General features: G+C 44.8%; 2 protein-coding genes across 4 annotated transcripts in view; one reads left to right on the top strand and one right to left on the bottom strand.

Annotated features, from left to right (window-relative positions):
• The window catches only part of PDK3 (pyruvate dehydrogenase kinase 3), a 53,994-nt gene extending 49,420 nt beyond the window's left edge, over window positions 1-4,574 (top strand). Inside the window, exon 11 of the mRNA XM_063182345.1 lies at window positions 127-4,574. Within this exon, the coding sequence (XP_063038415.1) occupies window positions 127-270 (144 nt within the window). The 3' untranslated portion in view covers window positions 271-4,574. The remainder of the gene's footprint in view (window positions 1-126) is intronic.
• A 5,650-nt stretch (window positions 4,575-10,224) lies between these two features.
• PCYT1B (phosphate cytidylyltransferase 1B, choline) overlaps window positions 10,225-23,031 on the bottom strand; it is a 41,130-nt gene continuing 28,323 nt past the window's right edge. For 2 of the 3 annotated variants that reach the window (XM_063182357.1, XM_063182356.1), the window contains exons 6-8: window positions 20,512-20,654; window positions 18,184-18,372; window positions 10,225-13,090 (exon numbers count right to left, since the gene is read on the bottom strand). In XM_063182357.1, coding sequence (XP_063038427.1) covers window positions 12,884-13,090; window positions 18,184-18,372; window positions 20,512-20,654 — 539 coding nt within the window. In that variant the 3' untranslated portion in view covers window positions 10,225-12,883. Of the gene's footprint in view, window positions 13,091-13,647; window positions 13,964-18,183; window positions 18,373-20,511; window positions 20,655-23,031 lie in introns of those variants that run through there. The other variant, XM_063182364.1, reaches the window with a different exon arrangement.

Genomic DNA, 23,031 nt, shown 5'->3' with positions numbered 1-23,031 from the left:
AGTCATGCTGTGACATGTAACACTGTGACACTTGCTGGGTGCAGAAGTTGTAACTGTAGAACTCCCAGAGTACCACCTTGCTCTGTATCTCCAGGGATGCCTAACCTTGCTTTTGTTTTTCCACAGGCCCTTTCAAGTGAATCATTTGAAAGACTTCCTGTTTTTAATAAGTCAGCATGGCGGCACTACAAGACCACCCCTGAAGCAGATGACTGGAGCAATCCCAGCAGTGAACCAAGGGATGCTTCTAAATACAAAGCCAATCGATAATTTGCCACCTTTTGTCTCTGTTGGAGATGACCTCTGCATTCAGTATAAAGTCTCTGCTTTGTTCCAAAATCCTTCAAACCACAGTAGCTAATTACTTCCAAACAAAGACCTGATCAGGGCATTGAAAAATACTAAGAACAAAGTGATGGTTGGGACTTGCAGGAAGGCACTGAGCACGTTTGGTATGTGAATCCTGTGTACTTCACCAGAATATGCTTGGTTGCTTCAGTCGTGCATTGACAAAAGGGATTGCACTGTGATTGCACTTAGGAACACAATGTTGTAACAAAAAGATACTATTTGAAGTGGCCAATTCTTATCCCAATGTAAGGATTGGCAAGGTGTGCAGAACCCCTGAGTGGTGAATAGTATCTTGCACAGCAATATGGTGTAAGAGAAAAATTCTGACGTAGTTCAACGTGTGCTTCATGCAGCATTTGTATTGCACAGTGTCACCCCTAAGAGAAAATCCCTTTGAGCTCTTCAGATCTTATCTCTAGTGAGTTTATAAATGCATAGTTCTAAAAAGGGTTGTGCAGCTTTAAACTGATGCTTTCTCCAAATTCCCAAAGCCATTTGTCATGTGCATACAAAAGTTGTGTTGTTATAAGACGGTAGGACTTCCACTCCTTGGTATGCAGCTTAATGATTTTCTTGACACAGAAATGCATTTCTATGCATTTTTCCTTGTTTTGAGGAAAGCTCCTAAGTAGTTAGATCATCTCTTCATACAAGAAATTCTGTCAATACAGGGGCAGGGGGTAATTCAAGTTCCTATTTGCTTATCATTTTAGGGGAATTGGGGAGGGGAGAGAAATGCTGAGAGGCCAGACAGCCAGTCATACAAATGAATTTGCCTTAAGAGTGTTGGTTGTTTGAAACCTGATTAGTTTAAAACCTGTAAATAGTTTGCAAAGTTATTTATACATTCAATGTCTGACTGCAGTCTGGTAATCTGAATTTGTAGTGTATATAAAGATGTTGTACACCAGCCTTTGGAACATGTTATTGGTCTAAGTACATGAAACTGGAAATACAGGAGAAATGGGAGGGACAAAATGTGGCCAGTACCTGATTTAAGTTAAAAAATATCAAAGATGAAAAAAATCCAAGAATTTTTCCCTTAAATTTATCATAAGGGTCATTCCTTACTATTAGAAAACTGTTCTTCACAAAGTCTTTGCCAAATGCTGTTTCTGATACTATGGCCTTTCAGAAAAACCTGTGAAATTTAGAAGCTCTGGTGATACATTAGCTGTGGCAATAAAGAAGATGAGTTGTAAGCAGCTCTGATGCACCCTCAATTTCTCTTAAGTGTTTTGATATTTTTTGGAAAGATAATAGAGATTTTAGCATGGAAAAATGAAATTTGTTTACTAAAATTGTGGGGGAACTGTCCCTTTTGTCCTCCCAGTATTTATTTTTATAAAGAACTGATTTATTAGGGAAATGCTGAGAAATTCCTAGGTATTTTACAAAAAGAAAAAGAATCTTAGTTTGACTTTACAATAGTACTTTGCACTTCATAGCACATCTCATTGAAGGATTATAAAGTGCTTTGAGCAATAAACTCCATAGAGCCCCACTTGTGAGCAGTTGAAGTTCTTGCCTTGCCTGTTGCAGTGAGTTGCAGACCTGTGTGCCAGGGCTGAGCTGCCAGGGCTGTTCCTCACACAGGGGTGGGATCAGGCACTGGGGCTCTCCCCGTGCTCAGCTGGGCAGTGCTGCCCCCAGAGCCCCCCAGAGCACCCTCTGCCAGGGGCAGGAGGAGGAGGGGGCTGATGGGGCTCTCCTGATCCCACACTGGGCTTGCTGGGGCCTGGCCAGAGGATCCTGGCAGGGCATGGTGAGAGTGTGACACCTGTGGCCTCCAGAGCAGCACCTTGCAGGCACTGCTGCAGAGAAGGCAGCTGCCTATTCAAGCAATACAGCTGTGGTGAAACCAGGGCAATGGTTTGACTGAAACTCTGGTTGCAAGTCACATCTACTAAAATTCAGTCATTTCTCTTCTGCCCCCACCTGTAACTTCACACTGTTTTTTAAATTATTTCAAGTTGTGTCTGTTTCATAGTAATTGCAGAGGAGATTTTACTTAAAGATAGAAACCTGTGATGAAACTAATATTTCCTCGGTTGCATGTGGTCATTTTCTTATAGAGCATTACCCAAAACATTCCAAGGAATGAGGTAGTCTACATAAGAAACTCGAGTTTCAGCTTTTCGTAGAAATTGCATTTTGAAGTATAAATCCTGACCTGGTACTTGTTTTTGGCTGTCTCCTTCTACATGATGAGGAGAGGGAGCAGAAGGCAAAGGAAGGATGCTGACACACTGGACTTGTTTCCATGGTGGCCATGGGATGTAAACCATGGAAACTGAAGAAAAGCTGAAGTTACTGAAGCTGAAGTGGACGGTGTTGTGCTGTGTGAGCGATGTCACTCGATCCACAAGAACAGCTGGCTGCCTGCAGGACTGGAGTGCTCCAGTACCTGAAAACTGAACTCCCCTGAAATGGCGCCCATTTCCAAGAACCCTGAGCTTGTACAAATACCTCAGAACAGCTGGAGCACAAGGAATTCATTTTCTTTCCATTTCCCAAGGTCTTTATGGGGGCATTACAATGAATACAAGAGAATTTTTCTTCTCTCCAGCCCTGCCCAGGCAGCCTGTGCTTTAGTGGCAATCCAGGTGTGCCATCAGTTGTTCCCCACTCACTGTCCTTAGGCCATGTTTCTACAAAGGGGTTTTAGTCTGAAAACTGTTTTAGGAAGCAGCAACAGCAGACCTTCAGTTAAGGGAGGGTTTTTCAATAGCTGTGCCTGAAAAATGACCATGGGTAGGTTCTTAAAATAGCTGGTTTAACTACAGATACTGATTTTTTTTTTCCAGTTACTTACACCTTTGATTGGAATCTCTTATAATAACTATGTTTTAATATCTTGGGGCTGTTAATTCCAAACTTTCTGATGATACACAGTTTTTATGAATTTCAGAGTTATGGCCTGCTGATGTCATTGCAACCTGCTCGTCTTGACTTACAGGACACAGAAATACAAAAAAGTTTTCAGTGAAATTGTTCCTTACCTGTTGTGTTTATGATTAACAAACTAAACGAGAGATGTTTGCTCCTTGATTCTTCCTGAGAATTTACAAACAATTTCTGTATGTCATAGTGTAACAAATAGTTTACTTTTTGTCCATTGTGCATTTTTCTGGTGTATGTGTCTTGAATGTAATTTTATTAATCCTCTGCCTAGTTTAATATCAATAGAAGTGTCTCCAAGTAATGTACATATGCTCCCTGCTTTTCTAGGCTTTGTTTCAAGGCAATAAGGGGTCTTTCAGAGAAAAATTCAGAAGATACCAAACTGCTTCTTTTGCAACTCAGGTGCAGTCTTTGCCTGTGTAATTGAGTATGATGACCTAGGAGAGCACAGAGAAATCTTTGTCCTGCTGCAGTCTGTGCTATCTCCTGGGCAGTGTTCAAAGCAGGTCCATTGGCACATGCTTAAAGAACATGGATATTAATTATAGTGTTCTTGGAAAACTCAGGCTACTTTTTGGCCATGAAAGGCTGCATTTACTGCTACAACTGGGTAGTATTGGGTTTTTTTTGTCCTCAGAAGCATTTGCTTTGAAAGAGCTGCTCCCTTTCTCCAAGAAGTGAGCAAGAGTGATCTTTAGTGCAAAAGTGATCTTTAGTGCAATCTCCTGCTCACCTCCACCCAGACATCCTATTTAAGGTGATACCTTGACCTCACTGACATGGAAGAGGTTTCCTCCTTCCTCACCTTATTAATGGGTACCTCTGGATCCTTGTGTGTGAGGTGCTGCAAACATGGTCAAGATTCATGGAAATAATTCTGTAGAAAACAGCCTCACTGTTCAGTGTTAGTATTTATCTTGAGGATAACATCCCCATTGTACAGTGGTCCCTTTCCTTGCTTGGTTCCAGGTTGCTGTGCTTTCTCTTCCTTGCTTCTTCCTGGCTTCACACCTGTCTATGGATTCACATATGTAAATGTGTTTTTGCTGAAGTTGAGAGAATATGGTGGCACATGACAGAACAATGTGTTACTGACTTCAGAGGTTGAGTTTGTTCACAGATGAGGAATGTAGCTATAAATTGTGCAGTGACTTCAGGGCTGAGTCTTGCAAATACTTGCACAAGTCAGCAGTGTATGAGAGGGATGCCACTCGAATGTTCTCAGGATCAGGACTCAGGTTGTTGATATCAATTTGAAACAATGAAGATTTGTGTAATTGAAGTGGCTTTCTAATTAAAAATAAATAAGAAAATTTAAAGTTCATGTGCTTTAATTGAAGCATTATGTTGCCTTAAAAGTCCTCAGAAATCAGCATAGTGAACTTGTTTGCTTCTTAAATCTGGAGGGGTTTTCATGTGGTACTAGAAGGATTGATGAGTGTGTGATAATTCTGACATTGTCCTCCTGGTGTTAATTGCTTCATTGAACTTTTCCTTTGAGCTGAAACTGCCAAGAGGGGTTGGACACAATCCTTTGAAATCCCCACCCTGTGCAGGTGCCATCAGGCAGAGCAGGCTGCAGGCAGTGCCCTGGGTGCTGTGGGCAGGGATTGTCCTCAGGGGGCTGCAGCTGCCTCACCTGCCCTGGACAATGCTGGCCCTGCACGGGCTGTGGTGAGTTTGGCATGAGGGGGGAAGTTAAATCCCTTTGTCCCCAGGGTCAGGTACAGGACAGCTCTTCCTGGTGAGCTGCTCTGTGCTGCACCTGGCAGGCATGAGGGAAAGGGGTCCTGTGGTGCCTTTCCTCTGAAGTGGCATCATTTGAATCTACTAAACCTGTAATGGAGGGGTGAGAAGGTATTTTTTTCATGAGATTACTTGGTGATATTTTAAATTTATTTTTGGATCTTATGATACTTGTCTTGTTTCTAGTCTGTTATCTGTGTATTTGACTTGTGTATACTCTTCTTTTCCTTTTTTCTTTCCATGGTTGACAAATAAAATTACATAAAAACTACATGTTGACATTTTTAAGGGCCTGGTTTGGTTTCACACAATAAGGAGCTCAGTTTGTGATTGGGCAGTCTGAGGTCAGTTTCTCACATGCCTACAGAGGAGCACCCTCAGACAGCTCACTCACTTGGGAGCTCAAGAGGAATTTTAGCATATGAGCAGCTTTGGGGTTTGGGTGTTTTTCTGCTATATAAACCTCCCAAAAGCCAATTCTCAGATTGTTCTTCACAGCCAAAATAGCTGTTAGAAACATATATAACACTTAAAGCTTCTACCTTGAAATTTCTTCAGCATTCCATGACGTTTTATATGCATTCATAAGTTACTCAAGAAAATGAAAAAACCCAAAGTTTGTTACCAAGCAGTTCCAGAGCAGGAAAATGCTTGGGGACCCATCTTACTTGGCTCGTTAGCTTTCTTAAGTAATAAATGAGGCTCCAGATGGCCAGGATTTTGCTAGAACTGAGATAATTTTCTTTCAGATTACGAATTTATTTTAAAACTTCAGCTGAGAAGAAATCTGTGTGTTGTACTTTCTCACTGCTTACCATTTGCCATGACAGAGTATTCACAGGAGCTGAGTAGTTAATTAAGTAGCTCAAAATTGCAAATGTGTCAGCATGTACTGCATATTTGACAGTTGCTGCCTGTAGAAGATAAAGCAAACAGTTGCAGCAGCAATATAATGAAGATTTATGGCTTTAGGACACAGGCATATGTGGGAGAACAATTTGTAATAAGGGATCTGTTTCTTGTTATACAATTCATGCCTTTTTTAGATGGCTGTAGACTTACTAAGTACTTTAATTTGTTGTTTTCAGTGGAAAGAAGTCTTGCAGTAGACAGTTTTTAAATGAAGTGAGACATATAAAACATGTCAGGCATGCTTGATAAGAAAAAATAAACGTTTTTAAAATGTCAGATCAGTTTATATTCATGATCTAACTCAGAGGCTGTTTTTACTTGAAGCTTTTGTGCTGTCTTCTCTGGGAGTTACAAGGAGTGTAGTAAATAATGCCTGCTGTGTGTTGTCTAGGAGCAGCAGCCTTTAGAAATGGTGCCACAGCAATCCCAAAGTCCTTTTCTGTCCTAGTGACTTGCTTAATTTTGATATTTCTTTGGCCCAAGCTGCTCCCCTCATGTGTCTCCTAGTCCAAAGGCAGTGCAGCTGGAGCCAGCACTTGAACATTGTAAACTCATTTTCCGTTTTGATCTGCCACTGTGGATTCTTTTCCTGAAATTAATAAATGTGCAGATACCTGCAATACACTGATTTAAAAGATCATTTTCAGAAGAAAGCTTCAGTTCTTCCCGTTTTCAAGGTCCCATGGTGACTGTTTTGGTATTTGGAAACTTTCAGAGGAGATTCATTGAAGTGCTTGTGGTTGTGGGAGCTGATGCTGAACGTTGTGCCATGAGCTGTCCTGGCAGAGCCAGGCCTGTGGGTGTGCATGGCTGCCCCGAGCACCTCCCTTGCCGGATCCAGGTGGTCAGTAAATTATTATTTGGTTAATAAATCTCTTTGTGGGCTGGAATGCTTGAAATGGGATGCTTGGGGTGGTTGGAGGCTCAGCACTCGAGGCACGGTCAGGTTTGCACTGAGGTAAAGGAAGGTGGCTCTGTGTGAGTCACAGCTGTGGGGTGATTTCTCTCTGTTGTTGCACTAAAGGTTAAGTTTTCCTCCCAGGGAAGCAAATCTTCCTTCTTGGTTTTCAGAGCTGGGTGTCCTTCAGTGAATGGGTGTCAGGGTCAGTGTGAGGCAGCACTTGAGAGCAGCCTGTGTAAAACCCCTGGGTCCTGCAGGTTATAATGGACAAGGCTGCCACTCACAAATGATTTCACAAATAGCCATTTGGGATGGGTGAAGAGTGGACTTATGCTTTATTCTGCTCTTTTGAAATGCATTTTGTCTTGCTGTTAGTGCTAAAACACATAATGCATCTCAGCTTCGGGTTCTTGGTAAACAGTTGAGTAAAACATGCAAGAAGATGACTTGGGTAGTTCTCTGTGGGTACAATTTCATTCAGGTCAGAATGGCCAGAGTCAGTTCTGCTGATGGCATGGTACCACCACCACTCATTGCATAATGGCTGGGTTTTAATTAGCTCCTGTGTCGTTTAGCTCTACATTCTTAAGGACAAATTGATTTGACTTCCCCAGGTGGAAGTTTAAAGGTGTCAGAATAGAAGTGTTTGACCTCATAGCATTATTTCTTTCCCCCTTTCTTTAAAATATACAGACTGTGAGATTGTGGGTTTTCTACCATGTTCTCTCTGTTGCTGTGCTGTGGGGTCATTTGAAGAAAAGGTTATCTTGAGGAGGAGAAAGGAATTACAACAAGCCACCCAAGATTTGTGATACTTTTTGAATTATATTTAATTTGGAACCAGCTATTCTGGGGGCATTTTGTTAATTCTTACACAGGATATGGCTTTATGCAGTTTTGTTTGCATGTGAACAATATGAATATTTAAAATGTTAGGTTGGTTCTTTTCTAGAATAAATACACTCATTTGTGAGAGGCCTTATCATTAGATAACCAAGGAGGGATGAGTGGAACAAATGAAAATTTCCTCCTAGGGATAGTTTCCCATTTTGTTTTGGCATTTGGCTTTTAATGACAAACCACGGAAGTGCAAGCTCAGGACACTGGTAAAAATGAAGCTCATTAACTGTTGAACTGATGATGATATAAACTGTCTTAAGTATGGCCAAGTAGCAGAGTAACTGGATCCCTACTGGTTAATGTGTTGGTTTTGAAATGAAAAAGCTGGAGCCCAGAATGGTGTGCAGAACATTAAAATATCCCCTGCTGGTAATCAGAACTGGTCACTCATAAAGAGCAGGTTATAATTAATCTGCTCTCACTGCACAGATGATGCCTTTACAGTTCACCGTCACTTTATTTTATGGAAAACCAGTGCTTGTAGAGAAATAAGATTAGAGAATCACAGGAATATGGTAAAAAAATACCACAAAATGTGCTGAAGAGGACATAATTTATTCTATCAAAGCTGTTTCTAGAATGTGAAATGTGTGAGACTTGATGTGCACATGCAGCCTGGTTGGTGCCACCAGGGAGGATTTTCCCTTTCAGTGTTCCTGCTGTCACGTGCTTAGGCACAGGAATAATTGTTCTGAGATAATGGAACATTTTTGTCTTCATTAATCCTGTTAAACATTAAAAAAATTAAATTGTGTTTATGTAAAAGGCAAAACTGCTTCACCTGGCCCAGAACTTCCCATTCCTTGTTGAAGCAGAGATTGATGCTGTTGAAGAGAGCATCTAAAAGGAGACGGAGATACCAGGTGTGAAAGAGCTGTTTGACCTGGCCACGAATCCCTGCTGGGGCAGGGGAGCTCAGGTGCCACATGTGAGGAATTGTGTAAGACAGGAACCTGCTGCATTCCGCTGGGAGAATGTGTTAGTTTTGAAATGAAAATGCTCGTCCTGGGGAGCACCTCAGGGTCTGCTGGAGTCTCAGTCCCACATTCCCCACTTGGCACAGTGGAAGTGCCTGTCCAAAGGCTTTCAGTTGTTTTTATTTCAGTCTGTGTCTGTCCCTTCTCCCCTCAGGAAGAGCCATGAGGCAGTGGCCTTGATTTCCATTTGGATTAGAAATGTTAATGCTGCCCTTCCTTATACCAGGAAAGGGCCTTCCCTTTGGAAAGAAAAGGGCAGAGAATACCTGTGTGTGTGTGCTTGTGGAATACACATTGTGTTGTGAGAGGAAAGTGAGCTCTTGTCAAAATCCAGTCAGAAGAGTTCTTAAGATGGTTTGATACTTGAAAGGGTCTCCATGCAAGAGGCAAAGCCCTGGCTCCATTTTCTGCCTCACTTTCAGCTCTGTTTTACAAGAAGGTCAGGGAGACTTTCCATGGTGGTTCGGTACCCTTTTACAAGCAAATGTAGCATCAAACCTTCCTTCCTTCCTCCTGGGCTGACAGGCCTGGTGTTGGTTCAGGGACTGCCTTGCTCCTGAAGGATTTGCCATGAACCAGAACAAGGCTCCCCCTGGGCTGGGCTGCACACTGTAAGCTCGATCCCAAGGATGTTCTTACACATCTCCCAAGTGCTACCAAGGCACTGCTGGAAACAGACCCAAATCCATCTCAGGTGATACGGGAGATTATGTGGGAGCTTTTTGGTGTAGACTCTGTGCCATTAAATAGCTTCTCTCCTATGCTCAATGACTTTGAAATTTGCTTATTCTGTAATTAAAAATGTCTTGGCCAGGAAGTCCTGAGCCTCCATTTGCTGTTTCAGCTTCTTCCTGCCTGAGGCAGGACTGTTGAATAAATAATCTTTAGAGCTGCTGCAGGTACTGACTTCTCACAGAAAGGACAAATGGGAGAGAGCAAAGCAGGAATATCTGTACACCAGACTGACTTGGTTCAGGGAAGAGAAAGTCCAAAAGCCAGTGTCAGGATTTGAGGATTTGTCCCTGTGGCTCATGTTTGCTGCTGCCATTTTCCATCTGGCACAGCCATACATCATCTTGGCACCCACGAGAGCAACTCTTGCTGCTGGGGATAGTTGTCAGCAGTGGAACCAGAATGGCTGCAAAAGCACCATTTCTTGCTTCCACTTTGAAGTAAGAATTAAAATACTGACTCCTGATTCCACTGTGCTGGGGCAGGGTAAAGAAGGTATCAGACTGCTGCTGTCTAATGCTGCACTTTCCCAGCTGGGGCAAGCACTTCCTCACCTTCCCCCACACTTTTCTGGCTGCAAGGTAAAGGCAAGGAGAGGTGATCCTGTTAGTGCAGAGAGCAGCAGAACAAGCAGCAGCCTTTTGGACATGTTGGCAGAGCTGCTCTCGTGGCTTTGTGGGGGCCTAAAGCCCTGGGCTACCAAGGATGGGGATGACAGTCACTGTGCCACCACTGGGGTTTCCTCTGCAGGTTGTGTTCAGCTGTCCAAAGATGCTGTAAAATGAAGGGGAGAGGCAGCTGTGTCTGTCATACACTTTATTGTTCATGTGGAGCTTGCCTGATAAATAGGACTAAATGAAAGCAATACTTGTGAAAAGGAAAACCCAACCATGACTCAGAAGTGCAAAATTGTCTTCCACGTGTCCAGACACCATGAGGGTCTGGTTTGCAGGAGACAGCACATGAATGTACCAGCAGGGCAAAGGCTTCAGCTTAGTGATATCCTAAATGCAAACAAGACACCTGGTACAGAATATGGCTTTGTTGCTGGGTAGCCACCTGTGACCCTGAGAAACATTATGTTAAGAACAGGTCACTGGTGAGTTTTTCTCTGCTTCCCATGTACAAGTCGTGGTGCTGTCTCCACTTAACCCACTGAGCAAGGGCTGCTGAACAGGAACTGCTAGGGAATTAAAATGAACAAGAAACAATGGGAAAAGCCAAGAACAACAAATCCTTGCTCACCTCCATTGCATGTGGATATGGCTCGTCTATCAACAGCACCAGTAGGAGCAGACAGTTCCTGTGGCGGAGGAGTGGTTTGTGATGGGAAGACTTAAGACTTGCAAAGGATCAGAAAAACTGACAAGTGCATCCCAGGTATGAAATTACAGTAACAGGTTGCCTAAGGCTGAGAAAGGTCTTAATTGCATCATCCCATCAGGCACACAGCTGGTGGCAGCTGAAATATCTGTGGCTGTCCCTTTGCACATTCCACCCTATTTCCTGCTCACCTGTTTTTGCAGCTGTGAAGGAACTAACTTGACTCCAGAGGACAAAGTGCATGAGATGTTGTACTTGCTCTTGTGGTGGTCTGAGAAGTGTCTAGCAAAACGCTGCCAAAGAAAAATCACTCACCTTGTAGTGGAGGAGGGATGAAAGCTGTAGGGAGTGAGCAGAGTGGGGGGCTAATTTGGTGCCTGGTACCAAGGTCTGTAATTTACTTGCCCAGGAGAGTATCTGGAAAGGTGCCTACCTACTGAGCAGGTCACCCAGGGAGGTAAGGACAGCAGCCAGGGGTGCTGCTGCCAGCAAGCACAACCACCTCACGTGCTTGGGCATCTCGGTCCCTCAGCTTTTTCCCAAGAGAGACATGGAGCCCTCCCTCCTCCAGCATTTCCTGTGCTGCCTGTGCAGGGATCCAGCAAATGCTGGCTGCTGCTGCCCCCAGCAGCCAGCGTGTCCTGCAGGAGTGCTGCTGTGGCTGCAGCCCCCTGCCCAGGCTGCCTGCGAGACAGGGACAGTGGCAGCTGTCACCTGCTGGCCTGGCACCAAAGCTGCTGCTGGGCTGGGGCGCCTCCAACGCGCCTGTGCGCTGAGGCAGCTGTGCCAGGCAAGCTGGGGAGCCAAGTGGCCTCAGTGGCACAGCCCCATCAGTGGCACAGTGCTGGGGGTTTCCTGCAGCTGTGGGGCAGCCCCAGGGCTCAGGAATCTTGCCAGCTCCTGCAGCCACCCCAGCAGATGTCAGCTGAGGGACTGAACCTGGAACCAGGTGTCAGGCAGGACTGGCTTTGCCAGCTAGGAAGATCAGCACTGAGAGCTTCACCTGTGTTTCTGCTTGAGGCTGTACACCTGTCATGGACAGAGAAAGAAAACAGTTGTGCCTAATCCTGTTCAAAAAGTTTCTTTGTTCTTTTTTTTTCATTTTTTTCCTCCATATTAGTGTAGAGGAATAACCTTGGGATCCTCTGCAGGGGCAGCGTGTCTGTGAACACATCTTGTTTGGAGTTTGATGAGAAGTTTGTACTGGCTGAATGCCATGTGACAACAGCACTGTTTGCTTGTCATTTGCTGATACATAGCTGGGAGCAGCAGGTTTTCCTAGGAGGCCACGTCCAAAGGCCTTGGGATATTTTGTAATTCATCAGTAAAAACCATCAGCATCTTCAAACTGTCTTATTTCCTACACCACCACATTCCAGCTATGGCTGTCTTTTCATTTACTTTCTTGCCTTCAAAGTGCAAAGCCAGGGAGCAAACCAGAAGTGATTAGGCAGCTGTTCAGGCACTAGGAACATGGAGAGTGATCTGATAAAGCAAAAAGCCCAACTCCTTACACCCCACACAGAGGCTTGGTCAACAAGCAGCACTGAATATGTTAAATGGATTTCCACCAACTCGCCTGGAGATCTCTTCATTTCAGTGCATGATTTGGGCTCTGGGGTAGATGTTATTCAAAAAGAAAAAAACCCCAACTTTATTCCCAGTTTCTCAACGTATTTGCTGCAGCAATGCCATTCCTTCATGTGCCAGAAGAGCTCAAGGTCAGCAGGGTACAACTGCATCTTCTCTCTCTGCAGGCTGCAGCCAGCACTTCCCTGTGTGCTGGGTCTGGATCAGGAGCCAGCTGGGCTGCTCCTGCCAGCCCCCCTCGGTGCCTGGAGCAGCAGCTGGAAAGCAGCAGGACAGGGGCAGGAATTGCACATGGGTGTGGTTTTCTGCCAGTCCCTGGGGCTGTGCCTGGCAAGTGCTGCTGGCTGGGCCTCCAGCACCGCGAGGGAGTGGGGATGGGATAAGCTCTTCCTGAGATCTCCCTTGCTGTGCTCCAGTTCATTTTTGACATCTCCCAGAGCACGATCCCTGCTGCCAGAGATACCCCTGGTGTTCCTCACGCTTCTCCCCATCCGGTGGTTGAGTTCATAGCTTGTTCTTCTGTCTCATGGTTAAAAAAATATATATTTTATTTTTCATCCTCATCTCCCTCGCTCATGCTGCTGAGGGAGGCAGAGGCAGCTTTTGGAGAAGAGGGAGGGGAGGTCTTATTGATGACCCAGGGTGGAGATGGCGAGCGGGACGGCGAGCGGCCTCGCGTAGGACTGCTGTTGGGGCTCTGCCGGGGAGAAAAAGCCTGGAGCATTCGGCCGCTTCGTTCCTGGAACATCTGCTTCTGCAAAAGCAAAGTGAGAAGATGCTCTGTGAGTACTGCACAGAGGGGAGGCTGGGGCAGGCAGGGGCTGCACTGTGTCTCTCACCGGGGAGCGAGCAGGGAGCCAGAGCCCCGGAGCGTGGCTGGTTTGCTCCGCTGTGCTCATGATAACCTGGTCCTGGCATGCAAGCTTTTACCTCAGCTGGGCCACCCCCAGTGTGGGAACACCGTGTGTACTGGCCTGAGCCACACACGGGGCACTCCCTTTGTGGGTTTTGCACGTATTGGTCACACTCTCATCTCCAAAGGTCACTTTTCTGCCTGAACACCCAATATTCCAGTTCCCACAGCCTTTTCCTTCTAGAATGTTGGGAAGGACCAGCCCTCTCCTCCTGAGCTTCTTGGCTTTCCCAGCCTTTGTTCCTCCGTCCCTTCTTAAGGGAGACAGCCTGGTGCCTGCCAGGTGCTGGCAGCCACTTCCTCAGCTGCCCAGAGCAGGCACGACCCAAACCCCTAAACTGAGGTTGGGAATGTCACAATTTGGGTGTCTGTTGAAAAGAGAAAACACTTGCAGGCTCTATGTTTTGCTTGGAGCTTTATTGTCACTTTTGCTTTGGAAAGCTGAGTGGAGGCCTGCCAGAGTTGGTGGGGTGGAAGAGCCACCTCTGCAGCCAAGCAATCTGCTACACTAAGGCAAGTGCCTCTACTCTTTAGCAGCAATGTGGCCTTGCGTCACGCTGGGTTATGGAAGACGTGGTGTGTGCTGTGCAGCTGCTGCAGACTTCACATGGGGAGTGCCAAATCCGAGTGCCCTGCTGCTCCTCCTGGGCATGGGGGGTAAGAGGCCTCAACCTTGGCTGCAGGACCGGCAGTTGAGTCACAGGCGATGCTCGGCTGAAAGGAAGATCCAGCCCCGACAAAGTTAAGTTACCACTCAGGTCTGAGAGGAAAATTCTTGTGCAGAATGTGTGGCTTTGCCTGTTTTAGCTGAGATCCAGCTTGCAGTTGCCCAATTTTCATCCTGTTCCTATTCCCCTTCCCTCTGCAGTGACTCTGCCCTGTGCTGACAGTATCTGGGTGCTCATCTTGCTCTTTCTCCTCCTCTTTGAAACTCAGTATTCCCTGCCAGCAGAGAGGCAGATGCTGATTTACCCCTCAGGTTTCTGGGTGTTTGCTAAATCCCAGGGCTTAAAAATCAAGCACAAATACTGAACTTAGCTGTTCCTCTGTGAGCTCCCTCTCCTAATTTACATCTTCATCACATTAGCCTTTATTGACTTAGAGCCTGCATTTCACTGCAGTGCAGAGTGGCAGAACAGTTCCTGCCTGGAGCTACTTCTCAAGGCTCTTGAGCAAAAACCCCATGGTGTGTTACCTACCCTGCACTACTGCTAGGTCCAAATTAGTCAAGACTTCTAAAATCTCAATAATTAGCAGATGGTGGTTGCTCCTGATAAATGGTGCCAGGAAGCATTTGGATGGGGGAGGATTTCTGCAGCTGAGAGCAGCAAGGATGTCACCAGAGCTGGCAAAGCCCCAGAGCCTGTTTATAATTCAGTGGTAGGGGTCGAAAATTTCTCTTGAGATCACAGAAATGTGAGGTTCTGTTGGCTTGTTTCACCCTCTCACTGAAGAAAATTCCCAACAAAAAAAGAACCCCATGTTTGATACAAAATATATTTTTCCTGGCCACTCAAAATACTTTGATTGCCTTCTGTTGTCAAACAGTTGTTCTTCTAATGACTCAGTGGCACAGCAGCGCTTTGTGGTGATGTGGTGGCAGTGCTGGAGGACATCCAAGCGCCCCAGGCTGGCCTGGCCTGCACCATCCCATGTGGAGTATTGACTGTGCCTTAGTGACAGAGGCCAGGTCTGGAAAGGAGAATCCCACCTTCTTGCTAAGTTCCTCAGCCAGGCTGTAGGACACCTGCTTCCCAGGCCTTCAGTGAAGAGTTTGTTGCTGAACAAACTGATGCACTCACACCTTGAGCAGGGCAAGGCCCAGCCCCTCCACGTTGCCTCCTGCATTAGAGCTGGAACCGGCAGGCTGCTGGCTAAAAGCACAGCTCTGCAGGAGGAGGAGGTGGTGTCACTCACCTGCCTCAGAACACCTTTCTCTCCAGCTGTGCCCTAGCAGGGTCAGTAAGCCATGCCCTTTGCAGGCAAGGAGCTCCTTGGGCCATTGGGTGCTGAAGAAGTAGAACAAGTGTTAATGGCTTCCTAGGAGTGCTGGAGGGTGAGACAAGGCTGGATGCACTGTGGTCCTTTACCAATTCAGGTAGGTAGGATTTCCAGATAGGGAAATGATTTCAAAGCCTTGACTCAAGCAAGTTCAGGTACACCCAACCAGTTCAGGGTTTGTTGTTGGCAAACTCGCTACTGGGAATAAATATTTTGCCTGTTTCGGAATTTTACTGCCTGGATGTTGATACCCCTTTGCTTTACAAAGCAAGTGCCAGCTGGGTGTCCCCTTTTGAGCTGCTGATTGTTCCAAGGCCACTTCAGGTCCAATCTGCAGACAGGTGGTGTGGCCTAAACACCATCCCCAGGTTCCAGCTGCAACCTGTCTTACCTGAGCCCCTGATGATGTCTGAGGTGTGTCAGCTGTTTGGAAGGTAACCTTCCCCAAGCATCCCTGTGTGCTGAGCAGGGGGAAGCCAGCCCCTTGAAGGGACACTTATGAATGTCTGAAGGGACATTTGCGAATGTCTGGCACAGAAACCCTGCCCTGTGAGCTGTGCTTTCTCTCCTCTGCCCTCAGCTGTAGGTGCCTGTTGTACATGTCTGAGAGCAGCTGGAATGGATTCCTGCACCCTGGAGTGGTGTCTCTGCCATCAGGCCCTGTGTGCCAGACTGTGTGGTGGTCCTGTCTCACATCACAGACAAGTTTCATGCCACACTAATCATTGTTTCTGACCTCTCTGACTCTCTTGCAGAAAACATATGCACAGGGGGATTGCACAGGTGGGCAAAATTGCCAATGAATTACAGACATCCAGACATCTGAAAACTGACATCTTGACCTCTTTCACGAGCAGGCATTTTTCTGTGGGTTACATAGCCCTTACTTTTAGAAAATTGATGCTAGCATAAAGTATATTATAATAATTATTTGTGAAATAATAATAGCATATTAATGGCATGCAAATTACTGATCTAGGAATCCAGCATGCCCATAACGATTCCTGTACTTTTAATGTCAACATTAAAAGCAACTGCTAACTAACAGTGATAAGGCAAATTAGCATTAATAACAGTTTTGACAGTAATAGTAAGTTATCATTTTTTTTAAAGTCTTTCCTGTTGCCAAGGCTCAAACTGATTTTAAAAAAGCTACACCACCTCTCAGCTTGCTGTCACTGATGCTTTTCCTACAACACTGTGAAGAGATTTCACTCCTCTTGTTCTTAGCAAAGGTCCCTGTGATTGTGCCAGACTTCCTACTCTGTGGTCAAACACTTGCTCAGGAAACAAGAGTTTCTAATTTTAAAAGACATATGCAGAGCACCTTTTCCTTAATTCAATTTGGTAAAATGTTTTATCAACAAAGGTTTTTAAAAATGCCATTAGCATGCACTGTTGAGTGGGCAGAGCCAGGAAATAGGATCAATGCTTTTGAACTCCTTCCCTGTCTCTGCACAGCTAAACTCATCTCACCTCCTGTGAATTCCACATACTCTGTTAGCATCAGCTTTGGTTATCCAGCACATATGGCCAAAGGCCCATCTCACATGGGGAACACACACCAAGCTCTATGGGCAACAACTCTCAGAGGAATCTTCATGTGGATGTGGACAATGCAGGTAAACCTGGGCCTTTCATCGGAAGAGCTGCCTTCTTGCCCTCCCCCAGGAACATGCCAGTGCCAATGAACAATCTGTTCTAAGCTCACTGCTGGTGTGGCTGGGGCCTGTGTTGGTCAGTGATCACTGCCTTTGGGTAACAGAAGTACCTGTATGATGACAGTCTCTGTCCTGAAGCCTTCACAGCCTAATTTTGGGTTTTTCTCAACTGAGTGGTAATCAACATGGCAAGTCAGTGCAAAGATGAGAACTCCAGTAGGAGGCAGGCACTGCTTGACTTGGTAGCACTGAGGGGTGACACAGCACTGATGGGAGCTACTTAATTCACAAAAGCTTTGTGACTCTTCTATGTGTTTGTTTACAAACAAAATCCCTGCCGAGTTCCTTCCAGCAGAAGGTGCCTTTTTCACCCAGAGTTTGCAACCAGAGCAGTGTCTGAGATGGTGCCTGCACTGGAGGGTCTGGGCTTTCATCCCAACACAGACAAACTCTACATTCAATTTCAGCTTTGTTACTGCTTTCAATGCAGCAAAGAAAAGTCATACAAGCAAACAAAGCTTCTTGAGGTTTGGCAAGCTATCAGAACTGACAGATGGGGGCCAGGACTCTTTTGGGGCTCTGAAGTGTCACCAGCTCACCACTCAGTGCATGAGTTTGGTCTGAGCAGGTTTCTCTCCTGAAAGATGCTGTTGCAAATTCTGAACTGCCTTTCCAAGGCACTTACAGCTTTAGTAAATGGCTCTCTGAAGGCAGCCATTTGAATACATACCAACATACCAAGAAGAGCTTTGGAAGTGCTACAGTCCCACCTGAACCTTCCCTGCTGTCAGTTAGATGAGCCTGAACTCGACAAGTAAAATAACTTCTTGGAATTTTTATCAGTAGTTTTTGAAGTTAGAAAATTATAATCTACTGCTGCATACAGACCAGGAAGAGAACTACTGAAAACCTTTCCAATGGTCCTGTTTTTCCTCACTACCTCCACTGAAGATCCCTGATGTAGGAGTGGTTCCATTTAATGCTAACAGGGCCAACAGACTGTATTGGCCTGTTTGCTTGTGTGGTGCTGTGATGCAGCTCTGCTGAATGCAGTCTTAAATTCATCATCACACCTTCACAAAATACAGATATCCCAAACAAGCAACAGCCAGAAGAAGCAAATCCTGCTTAATGGCTTCAGCAGCCAGGTTTGCCATTACCCTGCTGTGCTGCCTTTTGAGACAAAGTCTGCAGCAAAAGTATCTGCTCTTCACCTGTGTTAGAGAGGAGAAATAAAACCACTCAGACTTCCTGGGATGGCAGAATACCTACCCAAGCTCCATCAGGTCCAAACAGCTCTAAAAAGTTGCCAATAAATTCCCTGGACTTTTCTTCCCATTTCTGAATGAGGTCATGGCTCTTCTCTTCCACCTTGTAAACGAATTCTTTTGACTTTTCCTCCACATTCTTGACTTTTTCTTTCATTTTGTCCACTTGGTTTTGAAAGCGATATTTCTTCTCCTGTTTTAAAAGTGTCAAAGATTAATGAAAAACTCAGAAATAATTAGCCACACACAGCTGAGAAGAAAAAAAAATTGCACTAATGCATCTTAATACATATGGCCTTGGTTAGCTATTCCCACTTTATTTTTATAAATGCAAGTTTAACATTTGTGGAATGAAATGCAGAAGGTACATATTGAAAAGGTTTCTTGTGTGATTACTGTGTTTAATCCACTACATGAATCTTTCTGTATTTTCAAACTGAATGTACTTTGAAATTGATAAGAATCTTGTGAAGGATATGAGTGGGAAATTAACAGCTCAAACTTAGGAGTAGGCAAAAGGTAAATCTCCCTATGTTTCCTAGCAAATGCTGCTGACTTGCCAGCCTGGATGTCTACTTGGACTAAAATGTCTCCTTGGGTGGATTTCTGCAGAGCAGAAGGAAAACTCTCATAAATTCTGAGCCTGGCTAATACAGGAGCTTCTGGCTGCAACAGAGATGTGTGTAGGCCAATGGCTTGTGGCCAGCAAACTTCACAGAAAGGAGAGAACTCCTAATTGCTAAGTCACACAGAAAAAAAGAGAGAGAGAAGATAATATTAGGGAGCTCCTGGAAAAAGCTTCTGAAATACTTCAGGAATAAAGAGCTTTTGTCTTGAAATGCTTGTGTGCTCCACAAATTTTTCATACAAGCAAATAAGCAAGGCTGTGCTCTTGAAGGTGTGGTGGTCTGTGTAGAAGCACAGATCACTGTGTAGAAGCACAGATCACTATTGGCTTTTAATTTTCTGTTAACTCCATTTAATGGCCACTTGGATTTATTTAAAAAAAAACAAGCACTGAAATGGGGTTTATTCTAGCTCACAAATCACCAGAGGAACTGTCTTTGCAAGCCACAAGCACAAACAAAATCCCCAAGGTCCAAAGAAACCTCACTTCCTCTGTACCTAAAGGGTGATCAGCCCTTTAATGAGGAAACCAGTGCCCTTCTGCAAACAAGACCAGTGCTCTTGTGAAATCCTGGGGGTTTCATTTTGAGATGAACAGACTCCAGTACAAATCAGTACTTCTGCATTTAAATTACTGCAAACTAAACAATCATGCTAGGAGATTATTTAGGAGACATCAGTGTCTGAGATGGGGGCAAGCATGACTTATACAACAGTATCTTAACCTCACAGCTGCTCTAGGATAAATTTGAGAATCTTCAAGGCATCCAACATGCCTTATTTTAATGGATATTTGCAACAGTGATCCTTCTGAGTGGAGTACTTACAAGCAAGATTTTTTAAAGGTGTAGAAGACTTTCAAAAAAAGCACAGTGAAATAAATATTTATGCCCTGTGATCTGGGGTTTATCTTCAGACTTCAAAATAAGAAAGAGATAAACTCTAATGAAATGACACAATTCAGTCGTTCACAAGGGGGTTTCCAGGCTCCAGGGAGGGAGGTGGGAAGTCCTGCTGTGAGCCATCTCAGAGATCACAACAGAGTTCTCAGTTATGTGGGTTATCTTGAGGTCTTAAGTCAAGACTTGAAACAGAAAATGAAGGAAGGTAAAGTCTAATTTCCATAAAGTGTTTACTTCTCAGGTCTGTATGTGGAAGATGAATAATCTGAGCCACCACATGGCTCTCCTGCCATTGTGGTTTCTGAGCTCTACAGCAGCATCATTAATGTACTAGCTTCTTAGCATATTTCCTTGTCTTTTGAAAACCATTTTAGCTTTCCCTAGTAATTTAAGCATTTTTGTTTTGTTGGTTTTTTTAATCCTATCACATTGTAGAGAAACTTTGGATCTCAAAATCCATGCTCTCTGTGCTGCCTTCTTGGAATAGGAATATAGAAAGAAATCATGTCTTGGGTGAATGGTTGAGCAGCTTCTGGTGGGAGGGTGGGCTCCTTCCTAGTGTGTCATTGTCACCTACAGCTCAAGGAAGAAAGGGGAGCAGCAGCTTTGTTAAAAGTGTAAGATGAAAACTAAGCTGCTAATTAATAGGAGCAATTAAAACTACCCTCAGCTTACCAGTGTCTTTTAAATTCTTTCCAGCTCTTTTAAAAGCAGCATGAGGAAGATGTAATTTCTTAACCTTTCCTTTGCATGGAGGGTGCTAGCAGAGAGTGTTTGAGGAGCAGAGGTGATGAGGCACTCACATTGATGAAGCTGACGTTGAGCTCCTTGGCGGTGTAGCCTCGCTGCAGGTTGCGCCGCGCGTACACGTCGTAGTCGCGCACGATGCGCGTGATGATGTCCGACGTGGAGATGCCTTCGGTTCTCTGCGTAGGTACAAACATTCCTGAGCAAAGTGGGAAAAGAGAGCCTGCTGATAAAGCTTGGCAGGACCAGCCACTGTGGCAGATAGCTGAGGAGGAGCATCAAAATGCCTGACAAAGGTAAGAGGTTTGCAATTCTGCCTCATTCTGAGTTCTCTCCTGTTGTTTCTGTGTGAATTTGGGGAAGACAAGGTTGCTATACTACTCATTTTTCTCTCAAGTCTTTAGAAAGACTAAAAATTGCCCTCTGTACACTGTCAGCTGTGATGTGGAAGTTATTAGACTGGCAGGGGCTCCTGAGCCAGGAAGGCCAAAATTCACAGCTGGGGCCAATTCACTGAGCAGTTCTTTCCACAAGCACAGCCCTTATTTAATGTTATATAAAGGAGCAGGGAAGTTTGCTCCTTTCCTTTATTTCCACTTCTGCGCTGCATCACCTGACAGTCTCTGTTCTGCTGAGTAGAACAGACTAGCCTCTGGCCTTGACAAAAGCCAGGAAAAAGATGTATTACAGTGAATGGAAAACACCCTGGAGGTGCCAGTGGTTTGTATCAGAAAGATGAAGTGTCATGTGTGTGAAGTGTAGTGTTCCATGCCCATCCAGCCATGCCAGTGGCTGCATAACCATCCTCCCTGCTCTGACAAATCAGTCCCTAAGAAAACTGGCCATTTATCAATACTGCTCATGTTTTCCTCAACACAACTGAGATATATGTGGCTTTCTAACAGCTCCCCACCAAAGCAGGAGCACCTAAACTGTTAATGCAATTCACAAATGCAATAGTAGCAGAGTTCAGGCACACCTTGGTTTAGTAGTTATTTAGAGCTACAAAAAAAATTACTACTCTCACTTATATGTAATTGCAACGTGAAGCTGCTGATGAAAGAGAGGGAGAAGACTGGCGATGGTTTGGGAAAAGAAAGCAGTGCTTTGTCTTAAAATGGTGTTATAGCTCCTGGCAAATTAATCCTCACATGTTCACTTAAAGTAAGCAGGTATTGGTACTTAATTTTACAGGGCTGGAAAAAGACTCAGAGAAAGAATCAAGAAGCTTAGCAGCCTCTTGTGACTAAATGCTATGTGATATTTTTTCCTTCTGATCTCTAATTAATACTCTGCTAAAAAAACAGATTACTTTAATCATGAGCAGACATGTTTTCCTGACTTGCTTTTCAGGCTTCCACCAGTCACTCAGGAAACTATTTTTGGAAGCAATGAAACCCACTTTGAGCCAGAAACCTTTATAGATTAGAGTTACACAAACACATGGACAAAATCCAAGCCCCACCTTTCTTAAGCTGAAAGTGGAACTGTAGGTGGACATTACCCTTAGTCACTGACTTTGCTTTCATCTGCTCCATGTGCTGGACTGATCCATGTTTTCCAAGCCAATTGCTCACAGATGTGCACAACTTCAGTCATTGCACTGTCACCCAGCTGACCACTGCCCATATGCCCTCCCATCCACTGAAGGTAGTGGGGAATTGGGAGCCCATGAGAATCTACCCAAGGAGCTCCCTGGTTCTCATCCACTTTTCTGCTCTCCAACAACCTGATGTGGGAAAATGGGAGTACTGGAACTACAGAAAAATGTGCAAATGGTCTATTTCACACAAAACCTCTGGGAGAAAGGGGAAATTCATTATTGTAATAATGCTGCTCTGGAGCATTAGGGACTATTACAGCACTAGGTCTCAAAACTCATCACAAGTAAGTTAACATTATTCCCAAGATGCTCCTCTGGTATCTTGTGGTGACAGACACATTGGATCACAGCTCCCTAAAGCTGCAAGCCTGCACTCTCTTCTGCCAGCTTTGAGTTTCTCATGGGGTTGTGTGTGCACTGTGCCTGTGCTCAGTGACAGCAGAGAAGGGAGTGCCAGGTTTGGGCACTCTCACACCAAGTCTGGTAATGATCCAGTGACACCAAGAGTTCCTGTTGTGCTGTCCTGTGCACTCAGCACCTTAGAGAAGAAAAGTAAAATAGCTGCCTGTCCAGCACATGTGCAGTATGTCTCTTGGTGACCCATTCTTACCAGAGGAGCCTTTTTTCACTGCCTACTGAAGGAAGCTGGTGTTGGCTCTGAAACTATAGAACAGCCATTCCCAAAGGAGGGCTGTGAGTCTGATAACCACAGGGAGGTTCACAAGTGGAAAAAGATCAAGAAGTGCTGCTATAAAAAGCTTATTCCCTCAGCTCAGGTCAATAGCTGCTCTATAGCTGTCATAGTATAGTTTGAGGTCACTTTGCATGGCATAATACCATCAGGCAGATTGCTCTGGAATTTTTTCAAGCCTCCAATATACATGTCTATGCAGAACAGAGAGGCTGGATTTGCCAGGGCTCAAAGCAGCATCTCCAGGGAGCAGCAGAAGAAGGATGTGGTTTGTTCCTCCTC

Source organism: Melospiza melodia, chromosome 2 (genome assembly GCF_035770615.1).
Source record: "Melospiza melodia melodia isolate bMelMel2 chromosome 2, bMelMel2.pri, whole genome shotgun sequence".
Classification (NCBI taxonomy): Eukaryota; Metazoa; Chordata; class Aves; order Passeriformes; family Passerellidae; genus Melospiza; species Melospiza melodia.
This window is presented reverse-complemented; position numbering and strand designations above follow the sequence as displayed.